The following is a 13,807-nucleotide window of genomic DNA, read 5'->3' on the forward strand; positions in this document are numbered from 1 at the left end:
GGAGACCGACAGCCAGGTCACTGGTGCAAGATGCGGTGGCAGAATGTTAATAAATATTGATCACACATTCTCAGAGAGCTCCCGGGCACCGTGGCAGGAAGCAGCCATGGTACTTAGCCTTGTTAAATGTATGATTTAACTCAAGTTTAAACTGAGGTCCAGATTAGCAGCCTGTGTACCCACAGATTTCACATGAAATAGTAATAAGCAAGGGAACACACAAACGAAAACTTCTAAGGTCCTTTGTATCTTAAACAAACAGAAAAAGACTCTTTCATAATTGGGCTGGGCCTGTCCCATCACTGCCTCCCTCTGGAGCCCCTGAATACCCAGGAGTGGGCAGGCAGCCTCTCTGCTCCCGGAGCCAGCCTCCGGGCACAGCTCAGCAAGTCCGGCTAACCTCCGAGCCCTCCCCCTGCAAGCAAATAGCATGGCAGTAAATGAAATGTGTTAATTTAAAGCCCACAAGTACATGGCGTGACCAAGGCCCCTGCTGCTCCAATCTGCCAGAGAGCTTAGGAACAGCAGGAGACAGACAACTGGGGCTCAGGGGAAGCACCTTCTCCTTACCTGGGCTTCGGCAGCACTGCTTGCTGGCAGTCTCTAGTTTGGGCCAGAGAAACAGCATAGCCCCCGGGGGGCTCGGCCACCTTTATGCCACAGGAGTTTAGAGAAATGAGGAAGGGGGACCATATTAGCTGGAAAAGGTGCCATCGGAAAGGCAGCGGCGGCTCAGTCCCCCTCCCAGCCACGGAGGAGTCACCAGCTGTGACAGACCATTAGTAAAACATGTCTGAAGTTAGGAAACATGCTCCCTCTAAGTTAAAAAGCAGAAAAGAAATAAGACAATGTAAGTACACACTGAAGGCAACTGGAGCTAATGTCAGGTACTTCTGGAAACGGGAGTCTCCCACACAAATCTGCCAGAGACCACGTCCACCCGTGGCAATGCCTCCCATGCAGGAAGACTGCAGACAAATGCTCTCATCTGTCCTTGTAGTGTGCACAGGCCATCAGGAACCGCAATCCACGCTCCTGGCAGGGACGAGAACCACGGCCAGAGAGCTTAGCCACCCCCAAGGGCCCAGGGAGCCTCTTCTTGGCTGCCTTGACCCAGCCCCTGCTGCGAGGAGAGCAAAGAGCCAGGTGAGAGGTTCGGTGGGGCCCCTGCTGGGGTGTCTCAACAGGCGCCCGCCCTAAATGGCCAGCCAGCCTCTCAATTTGTTTTCCTTAAGCCCCTGGCAATATCCCACACTGGCCAGAGGGCCTGGTCAGCACTTCCACACAGTGAAGTCAAAGTAAATGGCGTGCTGGATCATCACACACGCTGGAAAAGACTCACAAGGTTGTCCAGTCAACAAGATGGCTTCCAGACACAAACACAACGCCCCAGAAGAGGATCCGCTTTCATTTCTCTCTACACTTAGCTTAAATGCAGAGTGGACTTTACTGAGCTCCTCATAACAAGCTACTTGGAGCTACCTGCACCCACGTGCGGCCACATCTACCCCGGCCGAAGACTCTAAACCTGAGGAGGGGGAAAAGGAGAGGGGAGGGCTGCTGTCGTTCGGAGCTGGCAGCCCCCAGACGCCGTCTCCAGCTTGGCCGCAATCTCCCTCAGAGCTACAGCTGGTACTTAGATTGGCCCAATCAGCCTGGGACTCAGGGAGCTGCCAGCCTCACCCGCCTTGCTGAGCGGCTCCTGGGCCCGAGGACGGGACTGTCAGGGCGGGGCAAGCCCTGGCACTGGTTCTGGGGTGCAGAGCAGGGTCTCTCCGGGGAAGGGCCAGACACCAGTCCTTTCATAACCACCGGGGGCCTGAGCCCACTGCGTCAAGATCAGAGTCTGCTGCAGGGCGGGCTGCAGACAGCGTGTCCCAGCTGGGCCTCCTCCTGCGGGGTAAGAGGAAAACCCCCTCCGGACCTTTATGCACAGTAGTTGCTAATGTGCTACTGCAGCTCTTTTCTCCTTTGGTCTTAATTGTTGCAGCTCATTGCAGTGATACATTACTTTTTTTAAACCAGTGCTAGTGTTCTTGTTACTGCATCCCCTGGAGCCTCAGCCTGCACCTGTGACCTAACGAGCAGCTCAGGACCGCTCACCATGACGTCACAGGTGCAGGACCAACAACAGGTGGGGGGAAGCTGCAGCAGCCACAGACCCTCAGCAAAAAAAGATTCTGTTTCAGTGGAGATGTCCCCAGCAATCAAAGTTCTCCCGAAAACATGAACAGCTCTGTGAGGTTTGGGTGGTTAACAGGAAAGCGAAGATGAAAGTGTTAATCTGTTCTTTACTCATGCAGAGATGAGGAACTCTCAAACTCAGGGACTCATTTATTTATTTTTTAAGGAAGTCAATCAATGAACGCCTTTCCTGGACACAAAGATCCATCACATAGAGAATAGAATTCCCGAGCAGACCTCGTGGGATAAACATAAGCATCCATCCCCACAGAGCAGTATAGGCTGCTGGGTCACTGACTCAGGTCATCAAAAAGATAGACACAGTCACCTTGTGACGCTACTTCTTTGGTCCTAGATCTCTATATGGAGCAGCAGAGCATGTGGCAGCTGGGAAAGCAAAGCCAGGGGGTCAAGGCCCCACCCGGGCCACGCCGACCCAGGCAGCCTCCCTCTCACTGGATATGTAGCCACCAACTTCTGCCAAATACACGTTACCAACTTATCCGGGCAGGCCACACAAGACAGGCTCAAACAGACAGTGACCAAAATCATTTACTTCCTAACCCTCAGCTGGTAAAGCAACCCCAGCTTCGCCGCAGGGTGGATGACTGAGCAAGCCTCCTCTGGAGAGGAGGACGAGCCCTGTGCATTTCCCAGAGAACCCCAACCCTACCACCTGAGCTTGACCAAGGCCAGGCTAAGCCGGTGCTTTCCAGCTGCTAGCCACGCATGGACACATAAATTTAAGTTTAAATACAATGAAGTCAAATAAAAATCCAGTCCCTCGTTCCCAACTAGCCACATTTTCAGCACTCAGTGGTACATAAGGCTTGTGGCTACTGTGCTGGAGAGTGCAGATCTAGAACATTCCCATCATGTCAGAAAGTCCTCCTGAGCAGCCCTGCTTAATCCCTCAAGAAACTGCCAGGAGCCTGGTCCCTAACTTGGCTGGGGCCCCAGCATGCAGACAGGGGGTACACTCATGCCGGGGGGGGGGGGGGGGCGGGGTGTGTGCACGAGATGAGGTCACCTGCCTGCTGCTCACTGGATGTTTCTGAGCAAAGCCTGAGTGCAGGAGACCACCTCTTACCAGGCCACTGACTGGGAGAACCAAGTCTTGCAATACAGTATTCCCCGCATAAAATTATAAGTAACTGCCATAAACTTAATACTTAAACATCTTCATTTAAAAATCATGAAGCTTAAACTAGAAAAAAGAATTTAGGGGCAATATCATGAAAATGAGAAACGGCAACGGCTGGCTCTTGAGAGAGAGAGAGGACTAAGAGGCTTTACTATGGAATGTGCCAGACCACGACTCAGGGTGAATTACAGCTCAGACCCAACACAGAAACATGTAAGGGAAGAAACAGAATGGAAAGGGACAGACTAAAACCCAAACTCCCTGAACTGACATTTCAAGGCTCTCTTCTTACTCCCTCTGGTTAAACAGTGCCCTGGCCACTGGCCACCCTCCAGCAAGTGCAAACACACACTTTTATGAGAATCTAACTGTGGCATAATAAACATTATCTTTCTGTATCTTTCTGGTTCTTCAGCTGTGCCTCCTATGGAAACTTGAGGGAGGGAAAAGAGGATAAGAAGGACCTGCAAGGTAGGGGGCATGTAGCTCAAACAACTTCCAGGGAAGGAAGGGTGGTCCAGATGAGCTTGGACTCCTCCCCACACCTGTCAGATCCCACTCTGCTTCATGTCCCTGTGCCTGCTTCCACCACCTAGTCAGCCATGCCCTCCCCTCCTCCCTCTCAAGCACGCAGAGATAACCACCACCCTGCCACTTGCCGCACCCTCGCTGATCTTCCCATTTTTCTCCCCCTCCATCCCGAATGAAAGTACTATGAGGGCTGGCGAGGGGAAGGTCTTAGACATATGCTCAAAAAGTAACTGGTGAAACATCCACTGAAAGGACAAGGGTCTAGATGGAGAGGACTTCCCCAGGCTAAAGTTCAGAGTCAAAATTTAAGGCTCCTGCATCGCTCACTGGATGGAACTTCATGGACAAAAGTTCCCCCTTCTTTCAACAGTTATGACACTGCAAAACACTACTCTGATCATCTCAACAGAGACGGAAAAAATGGTAAAATGCAAAATCCCTTGTTGAGTGATAAAAACACTCAACAAACTAGGAATACAAGGGAACTTCCTCAGCTGCGTCAAGAGCATCTATGAAAACCCTACAGCTATCACCACACTTAATGGGTCAGAAACAAGGCAAGGACGTCAGCTCTTGCCCCTGTTACTCAACATTCCGCTAGAAGTTCTAGCCAGGGCAATTAGACAAGAAAAAGAAATAAAAGGCATCTGACTGGAAAGGAAGAAGTAAAACTACCCATCTGCAGATGACATATCTTGTATATAGAAATCCATTAAAAAAAACCATTAGAGCTAATCGATGAGCTGAGCAAAGTTGCAGGATACAAGATCAATATACAAAATCAATTGTGTTTCTATCTGTTCACAACAAACAATCTGAAAATTAAATTAGGAAAACAACTGCATTTACAGTCACATTAAAAATAATAAAATACTTAGGAATAAATTTAACAAACAAGTGCAAAACTTATACTCTAGGGGCGCCTGGGTGGCTCAGTCGTTAAGCGTCTGCCTTCGGCTCAGGTCATGATCTCAGGGTCGGGATTGAGCCCCGCATCGGGCTCCCTGCTCGGCGGGAAGCCTGCTTCTCCCTCTCCCACTCCCCCTGCTTATGTTCCCTCTCTCGCTGCGTCTCTCTCTGTCAAATAAATAAAATCTTTAAAACAACAACAACAACAACAAAAAAACGTATACTCTGAAAACTACAAAACACCATTGATAGAAACTGAAGAATGAGACAAATGCAGAGACACTGCTTGGCCATGGGTTGGAAGACACTACTGTTAAGATGGCAAAACTCCCCACTGTACCTGCAGATTCAGTGCAATCATTAGAGTTTTAATGGCTGTTTTGTTTTTTTTTTAATAGAAATAGACCAGCTCATCTTAAAATTCGTATCAAGTAGCCAAGGACCCAGAATAGCCAAAACATTCTTGAAAAAAGGAATAATCAGAAGACTCATACTTCCCAATTTCAGAATCTACTACAAAGTTAATCAAGACAGTGTGGGACTGGAGAAAGTCCAGAAATAAGCCCATATAGCTATGGTCAACTGGTTTTCAACAAAGGTACCAAGATCATTCAACGAGGAAAACATAGTCTTTTCTACAAATGGCACTAAGACAACTGGAATCCACACACAAAAGAGTGAACTGGACTCCTACTTCACATCATATATAAAAATTAACTCAAAGTGGATCAAAGACCTGTGTAAGAGCTAAATTCTTAGGAGAAAACATAGGCATAAATCTTTGTGGTTCTGGATTAGGCAACAGTTTCTTAGAAGAAAAAGGAACAAGCCACAAGAAGCAAAACGAACAAAAGAAAAAATGGACAAACTGAACCTCATGAAGATGTTAGACATCATTAGCCATCAGGGAAATGCTCAAAATCACAATGAGATGCCGCTTCCTACCCACTGGGATGGCTAGAATACAACAGGCAGATAACAACAAGGGTCAGTGAGGGTATGGAGAAACTGAAGCCCTCATATAGTGCTGGAAGGGTGTAAAAGGATTTAGCCACTTTGGAGAAGTCTGACCGTCCTTCCAAAGGCTAAATGTAGAGTTACCACACAATCCAGTAATTCCACTCCTAGGTTTAAATCCAAGAGAAGTGAAAACATTAAATCTACATAAAGACTTGTGAGTGTTCACTGCAGCATTATTCATAATAATCAAAAAGTGGAAAACAATCTAAATGCGCATCAACTGATGAACGACAAAATATGGCATATCCTAAAGATATGGTTTGGCAATAAAAATGAAGTACTGATACATGCTTTAACATGGATAAACCTGAAAAACACTATGCTAAGTGACAGACGTCAGTCATAAAGAGCACATATTGTATGATTCCACTTATATAAAATGTCCAGAATAGGCAAATCCATCAAGATAGAAAGTAGATCAGTGGTTGCCAGGGGCTAGGGTTGGTGGAGGGGAGTGACCACTAAGGGGCAGGAATTTACGAGGTGATGAAAATGTCCTAAAATTGACTGTGATGATGGTTGCACAACTCTGTTGAGTATACTAAAAACCACTGAATTGTACACTTAAATAGTGAATCATGTGTGAATTATATGAATAAAACTGTTATTATGACCCTGTTGCACTCCTTTTTATTATCCTTTCTGCATTCTTTTAGAATTTACAAACAGAACAGGGTCAGAAGAGACAAAAAGAACAACAAAGAAAGGAAAGAAAGGCAGAGAATCAAAGTGTCCGTCAAAGCCTTCAGATGCTCTGGACAAGGGCTGTGGTCCCATCTTACCTGCGTCAATGGCACACGGGTAGTGGTATCGGAAGGAGCAGCCTTTGTTGTAACAGCCCAAGGTGGCACCTGCCTCCTGGCAGTGGGAACATTTCTGAAAAGAAAGAAGTTGAGCATGTCAGCATCCCAGATTCACCCCTCTCATCCAGGCCTTCCCTAAGCCCCATCTGTCATACCCCAGCTCATCTCTGTGGTTACAGGTCGGTGGTGGGAGGCTGGGCCGGTCAGTTGCTAACCGCCACTCACTGACCGCACCATGGAAAGGATCCAGCAGTGACGTGTTAGGCCAGACCTCATAAACGTCCACAAACAGATCAAATAGAACAAGGCAGTGGGGTGGGGTGGGGCACCCAGACTTGTCCCTGGTGCTCCTGTTGTCCACCCGCCCACACACATGCTTGCCCGTCCTTTCCTCATTCCTCCCGCATCTTAAAATGTCAAATCTTGCCTGTTTATTTCTGCTGTGGAAGCCTGGGGTAGGAGGAGAGGGTAGGATAGTAGAGTTATATATAAACCTTTTAGAATTAAAAGTGGAATTTGGTTTCTAGTTCTTGTATTTGTAAGATTTTATTTTTATTCTACTTATCCCAAATGCCCAATACAAGTATATTTCTCTTTTCAAAAAAGATGGGTTCCTGTGTGCAAATGGTATTTTTATACACAAATCCTATTTTAAATGCACTAGGAAACCTGCCACAAATTTCTGGCTAAGTGAGACATTATTCTGTAATTGAGATGCTCCTCCTTATATGGGCAGGTTTTCTTAAAGTGGGGCACATCTCCATCATCCCTGTGATCACTCAATCCTGTCGGCATATGAAATGTGACCTAGCAACAATAATCATTATTTGTAAAATTCAACCAAACTGGCCCTACTAAGGAAAGATGCTGATTCTTCTGGTGGCCAAGGCACACCCAGATGAGGCTACCTGAATGATACAGACACTTACTTGTTCCTGATTCTAGGAAAAATAACATGAAAGTGCACCCTCAGCAGTTACACTTGTGGAGAATGCCTCCCCACGTGGGACAGGGTGGCACTCTCCTGGGGACAAAGTGACTAAAGGGTGCCCTTCTCCCCCTTTTCTCCTGCAAAGGCAGACCCCAGGCGGCAGCCTCTCAGAGGAGTCAGTGGTTACAGATCTGCAGTCAGGAATGCCAGTGGGAGTGGAGCTCACCTGGATGGTGCCACGGAATGGAAGGACACTCCAACACACAGAGGCAGGGGGCACAGGATGACAGGGAGCTGGATCGATCCAGTTTCCCTAGTGCCGAGGCTAAAACCACACCAGTGCCAGCCACAGCACTGCCTCGGGGCTTCACCGCGCAACAGGTGTCTGCCCCAGACATACGCCCACTCATTCAGTCCCGTCGCCTTCCCACTCCCAGGTGAGGCGCCTCAGGCACCAGAAGGGGAAGTACTTGGCTGCAGTCAGAGGTGATCTGAACTGACCAGCCCTGCAGCCGCCAAAGACAATGGGGCAGGAATGGGGCTGTGAGCCAGGTCCTTCGAGAGCTCTGCCTTCCTCTCAGAAGACCAACATCCTTCTGGGTGCTGAGGCTCAGCAAACGTTTACCTTGCCAAGAAACAAAAGATTACGTGGCCCGGAGTACACTAAGGACCGCTGGCAGCATTCTGAGGAGCGCTAGGCCGTACCTACCTTGTCAGTGCAGCAGAGCCCATTCAGAACCAAGTCTAGATGCTAACTGGAGGGAACGCCTGGGGCTGATCTGTCAGTAGCCAGTTCCTGCTGGAGGCCTTTCTTACAAAGGAGCCCGGTAGGCCCCCCACAGGGCTTGTGCTCCAAGCCCTCTCCGCCCCCAGGATGGGGGGCCTACCTATCAGTGGTGGCCATTTACGAAGGGGTGTAGCAAGCATTCCCGGCAGGAAAGTCCACAGGTTAAGGAACTTCTGGGAAAGTTTCACCCCTCTTCAAAAGGGACAAGAGGCAGGAACAGGCTTGCTCACTCAGCCGGTTAGGGTGGGATGGTGAGATCTGTTGCAATCCTCTTATCACCATGAGCTCTGAAGACAAAGCCCAAGCTGTTGAGGACAGCAGAGTGACAGGACAGAGGGAACCTGGACCCTCTGTGACACTGCTGAGGACTATATTAACCAGGTCCTGGACCACCCCATCTCCAGACTGTTAAGGGAGAGGACACTTAAAAAAAAAAAATCACTTTTTAATTTTGTAACTCACAGTCATAACTGATATACAAAGGGACCTAATATTTGAGGCACTGCAGTATAAGGTCAAGTGTGTAGGCTCTGGAACCTAAATAACTCCCTGGTAAATGCTCCCACTGTGTCCTATATGTGTTCTTGGCCAATTCCTAACCTTTGTTTCCTTAACCTGCAAACATGAACCTAACTAACAGTACTATCTACCTCACAGAGATGTTGTGAGGGTTAAACGTGTGAATCCAGGCTTAAGACAGTGTCTGGATCAAAAGCGCTCGGTAAATGTGACACCGACCACCTATGAAAAGCAACCTGCAGAGCAGGGCCTTGTCATCACCTAAGTTCACAGACAGGAAAGAGAAACAACCAAGCTCAGATCTGAACAAGGTCCATTTCCTTCCTACCTCAACACATGTCTTTGTCCCCTGCAGGGCTTCTTAATGCTCCCTGCCCTGAACCAGCCCACAGGCCAAAGGTCCCATCTTTTGCATAAAGAAAGCAAACTCACCCCTCACCAAGAAATTACATCACAATAAAATAATGCTTGCTTCTTTCAGTTAAAAAGCACAATTAATTTATTACACTGCATCCAGAGGAGAAAGACCCTGTATGGTATACTTGGGTCTTAGAGAAAGGACATTAAAGAATTTAGTTCAGTGGTTTCACAGTGTAATCCTTGGACCAGCAACACCAGCATCACCTTGGAACTCATTAGAAATGGAAATTTTGGGATTCTGGGATGATGGGGGAGTAGGCAGTACCAGGAATCTGTCTCCCTCCTGGACAACAACTGCATTGGCACAATCTGTCTGATACAACCATTCTGGAACTCTGGAACCTGTTGTAGGCGTGCAACTTCCAGGGGAAGACTTGGGTGGTAAATGGCAGCTAATTTTGGTCAATTTCAGCTCCTAGGAGCATAGTAGCAGCTACCCACCTCCCACTCCCAGCCAAGTGACAGGCAGCTGTGCACGAGCTCCTGGAGCAGCCTGCACACGGCTTGTGGGAGCCAGGGTGGGCTAAAAGAACCCTGTCCTCCAGGTATCGGGAGGGATCTCTGTTCTGATTGCTGATTATTGCTTCTGATCACAGAGGTGCAAACCCAGTGGGCAGTCACTGTTGTTGTACCTGCCCCCACTGCTGCAAGCCCCTCCCCCTCAAGCTTTGAAATGACTTCCGGGGAATTTAAAAGGCTGGCACCCTCTCCCCATCATTTTTTGCTTTTTTCTCTTTTGAGAGCTAGACATTAAAGAGTAGGATGTTAAAAAAACAACTATGTACATGGGTACAATAAGAAAGTGACCCATGTCCCCATTGTGGGGAAAGACTCAGAAAAGACCTGAGAAGACTTTAAGTTGACACCTCAAGCTGATCCTAGGCACAGAGACAGCACACAAGAGTAAAAACAAAAACAAGAAACACAACAACACAAAACCCAAAACAATTAACAACCCCCCAAAAAGCAATGCTTGGGGAAGGGGGAGAATCTAATTTTCAGAGTTATCATATTATTTATTTATTCATTCATTCATTCATTCATTTACATGAGAGAGAGAGAGAGAGAAAGAGAGAGCATGCACGCACGAGCAGGGGGAGGGAGAGAATCTCAAACAGTCTTCACACTGAGCCTGACAGAGGACTTGATCTCAGGAGCCTGAGCTCATGACCTGAGCCAAAACCAAGAGTCAGACACTTAACTGAGCCATCCAGGCACCCCAAGAGTTATCACATTATTAAATTTGAATTTCTAGTGTTTAACAAAGACTCACAAAGCATATGCAGAGACAGGAAAGCATGGCCTATTCAAAGGAAATAAAGAAATCAGCAGAAACCTTCCCTGAAAAAGACCTAACGGCAGGTACACTAGACAAAAACTTTAAAAGAACTATCTTAAAAATGCTCAAAGAATTAAAGAGAGATGCAGATAGTCAAGAACACAATGTGTGAACAAATAAAAATACCATTAAAGAAGAAAAGAAAACCTAAAAAGATACCAAAAGAAATTCTTAAATAACTGAAATTTAAAAATTCATTAAAGGGATTCAAAGACAGACTGGATCAGGCTGGAGAAAGAATCAATGAAGATAGGACAATGGAAATTATTGTGTCTGAGGAATAGGGGGGAAAAAAAAAAAGCCAAAGAAAAGTGAACAGAGCTTAAGTGAAACCATTAAGTAGACCAACATACGCACTGGGGGAGTCCCAGAAGGAGAAGAGAGAGGAAGGGGCAGAGACAATTTTGGAATGGCTGAAAACTTCCTAACTTTGATGAAAGACAAGAATATAAACATCCAAGAAGCTCAATGAACTCCAAGAAAGATGAATTCAAAGATTTGCAGTGAGACACATTATACCCAAATTTTCAAAAGCCAAAGAGAGAATGTTGGGAGAACTGAATTGTCACAAGCAGTCCTCTCTATAAGATTATTTGCAGGTTTGGGGCGCCTGGGTGGCTCAGTTGGTTAAGCGTCTGCCTTCGGCTCAGGTCATGAGCCCAGGGTTCTGGGATCGAGTCCCGCATCGGGCTCCCTGCTCAGCGGGGAGCCTGCTTGTCCCTCTGTCTGCTGCTCCCCCTGCTTGTGCTCTCTCTCGCTAACAAATAAATAAAATCTTAAAAAAAAAAAAAAAAGATTATTTGCAGGTTTCTCATCAGAAACTTTGGGGACAGCAAACAGTGGGTTGACATATTCAAAGGGCTAGAAGAAAAAACTATCAACCAAGAATCCTATACCCGACAAAGCTGTGCTTTAAGAATGAAGGAGAAATTAAGACATTGCCAAACAACAAAAGCTGAGGGAGTTCATGACTAGACTTCCTCTGAAAGTATGCTCAAGGGAGTCTGCAGGTGAAGCTATACAGAGAAATAAAAATCTTAATAAAGGTAAACACATGGGCAATTAGAAAAGCAAGTGCTATTGTAGCAATGGCTCATAAATGCATTTTTTGTTTTCTACATGATTTGAGACTAATACAGTTAAAAAAAAAAGACAATTATTAGTGTAAAAGCTAGTATTACTATAACTTTGGTTTGTGACTACAAATCTTGTTTTCTACATAATTTAAGAGAATTATATTTAAAACGTTATTAGTTTAGGTTTTGGGGTACACAATGTATGAAGATGTAATTTTGTGACATCAACACCTGAAAGGTTGGAGCTGCAAAGGAGCAGAGTTTTTGTATGTTACTGAAATTAAGTTGGTATAAATTCAAATTAAGGTGTTATAATGTTAAGATGTTACAGCTCCACGGTGACCATAAAGAAAATCGCTATTAAATATATACAAAAAGAAATGAGAAAGGAATTTAAACTTTTCCCTATAAAAAGTTAACTGAACACAGAAAAAGACAGTAATGCAGGAAATGAGGGATAGAAAACTTTAAAAGACATCTAGAAACAAAATAGCGAAATGACAGAAGGTGCCCATTATCATAATTACTTTAAATGTAAATGGATTAAACTCTCCAATCAAAAAACGGAGACTGGCAGAATGGATACAAACTTATGATTCAGCTATATGTTATGTACAAGAGATTTACATTAAACACAAATAGACAAAGTGAAAGGACAGAAAGAGATATTCCATGCAAATAGTAACCAGAAGAGAGGAGTGGCTATCCTAATACCAGAAAAAATAGACTTTATGGATAAAAAAAAAACAGAAGGAAGGAAAGAGAGGATTTTACACTACAAAGCAACCCGTCTAACAGACATATACAGAACACACCACCCAACAACAGAGTACATATTCTTTCAAGTGTACATGGACATCTTCCAGGACAGACTACATGTTAGGCCACAAATTAAGTCTCAATAGATTTAAGAAGATATCATACAAAGTATCTTCTTTGACAACAATGAGATAAAGTTAGAAATGAGTAACCAAAGGAAAAGTAGAAAATTCACAAAACTGTGGAAATTAAACAACATACTTAAAAAAAAAGATTTATTTGAGAGAGAGTGTGAGCGAGTGGGGGAGAGGGACAGAGGGAGAGAGAGAATCCCAAGGAGACTCCCCACCAAGCAATCGACTGAGCCACCCAGGTGCATCTAAACAACATCCTTTTTTTTTTTTTTTTTTTAAGATTTATTTATTCATTTTAGAGAGAGAGGGCGCCTGCATATGCATGCATGTGCACGCAGGGGGAAAGGGAGAGAGAGATTCAAGCAGACTCTGTGCTGAGCAGGGAGCCTGATATGGGGCTCAATCTCATGACCCTGAGATCATGACCTGAGCTGAAACCAAGAGTCTCATGCTTAACCAACTGTGCCATGTAGGCGTCCCTAAACAACATACTTTGAAACAAAAAATGGATCAAAGAAGAAATCACAAGGGAAATAAAAAATATTTAGAGATGGATGAAAAGAAAACCACAACATACCAAAACTTTTGGGATGCAATAAAAGTTGTGCTAAAGGGAAAATTTATAGCTATAAACACTTACATTAAAAATAAGAAGGATCTCAAAGCAACAACCTAACTTTACTTTACAACTTAAGGAACTACAAAAAGAAGAACAAACTAAACCCAAAGCTAGCGGAAGGAAGGAAATAAAAAGGATTCAAGTGGAGATAAGTGAAACCGAGAATAGGCAAGGAGTAGAGAAAAAGAATCAGTGAACCCAAAAGTTGGTTCTTTGCAAAATTCAACAAAATCAACAAACTTTTAGATGGATGGAAAGAAGAAAAAAGGAAAGACAGAAGACTCAAATTACTAGAATCAGAAATGAAAATGGGGCATTACTATTGATTCTACAGAAATAAAAAGGATTAAGGGCGCCTGGGTGGCTCAGTTGGTTAAGCTTCTGCTTTTGGCTCAAGTCATGAGCCTAGGGTCCTGGGATTGAGCCCTGCCTCAGGCTCCCTGCTCATGGGAGAGTCTGCTTCTCTGTCTCCCTCTGCCCCTCCCCCTGCTTGTGCACTCACTCTCTTTCTCTCTCCCTCTCTCTAAATTAATTAAAAATAATTTTTTTAAAAGATTTTATTTATTTACTTGAGAAAGAGAGCTAGAGAGAAAGAGCATGAGCAGGGGGAGAAGCAGAGGTAGAGGGAGAAG

The 13,807-nt window shown here is 45.3% G+C and overlaps 1 protein-coding gene across 2 annotated transcripts in view; it reads right to left on the reverse strand.

Moving 5' to 3' along the window:
• Positions 1-13,807, reverse strand: part of LOC118539589 (transcription factor 20) — a 103,186-nt gene that overhangs the window by 8,676 nt on the left and 80,703 nt on the right. For both annotated transcript variants that reach the window (XM_078076691.1, XM_078076692.1), the window contains one exon: positions 6,571-6,664. In XM_078076691.1, the coding sequence (XP_077932817.1) occupies positions 6,571-6,664 (94 nt within the window). The remainder of the gene's footprint in view (positions 1-6,570; positions 6,665-13,807) is intronic.

This window comes from Halichoerus grypus, chromosome 6 (assembly GCF_964656455.1).
Source record: "Halichoerus grypus chromosome 6, mHalGry1.hap1.1, whole genome shotgun sequence".
NCBI classification, from domain to species: Eukaryota; Metazoa; Chordata; class Mammalia; order Carnivora; family Phocidae; genus Halichoerus; species Halichoerus grypus.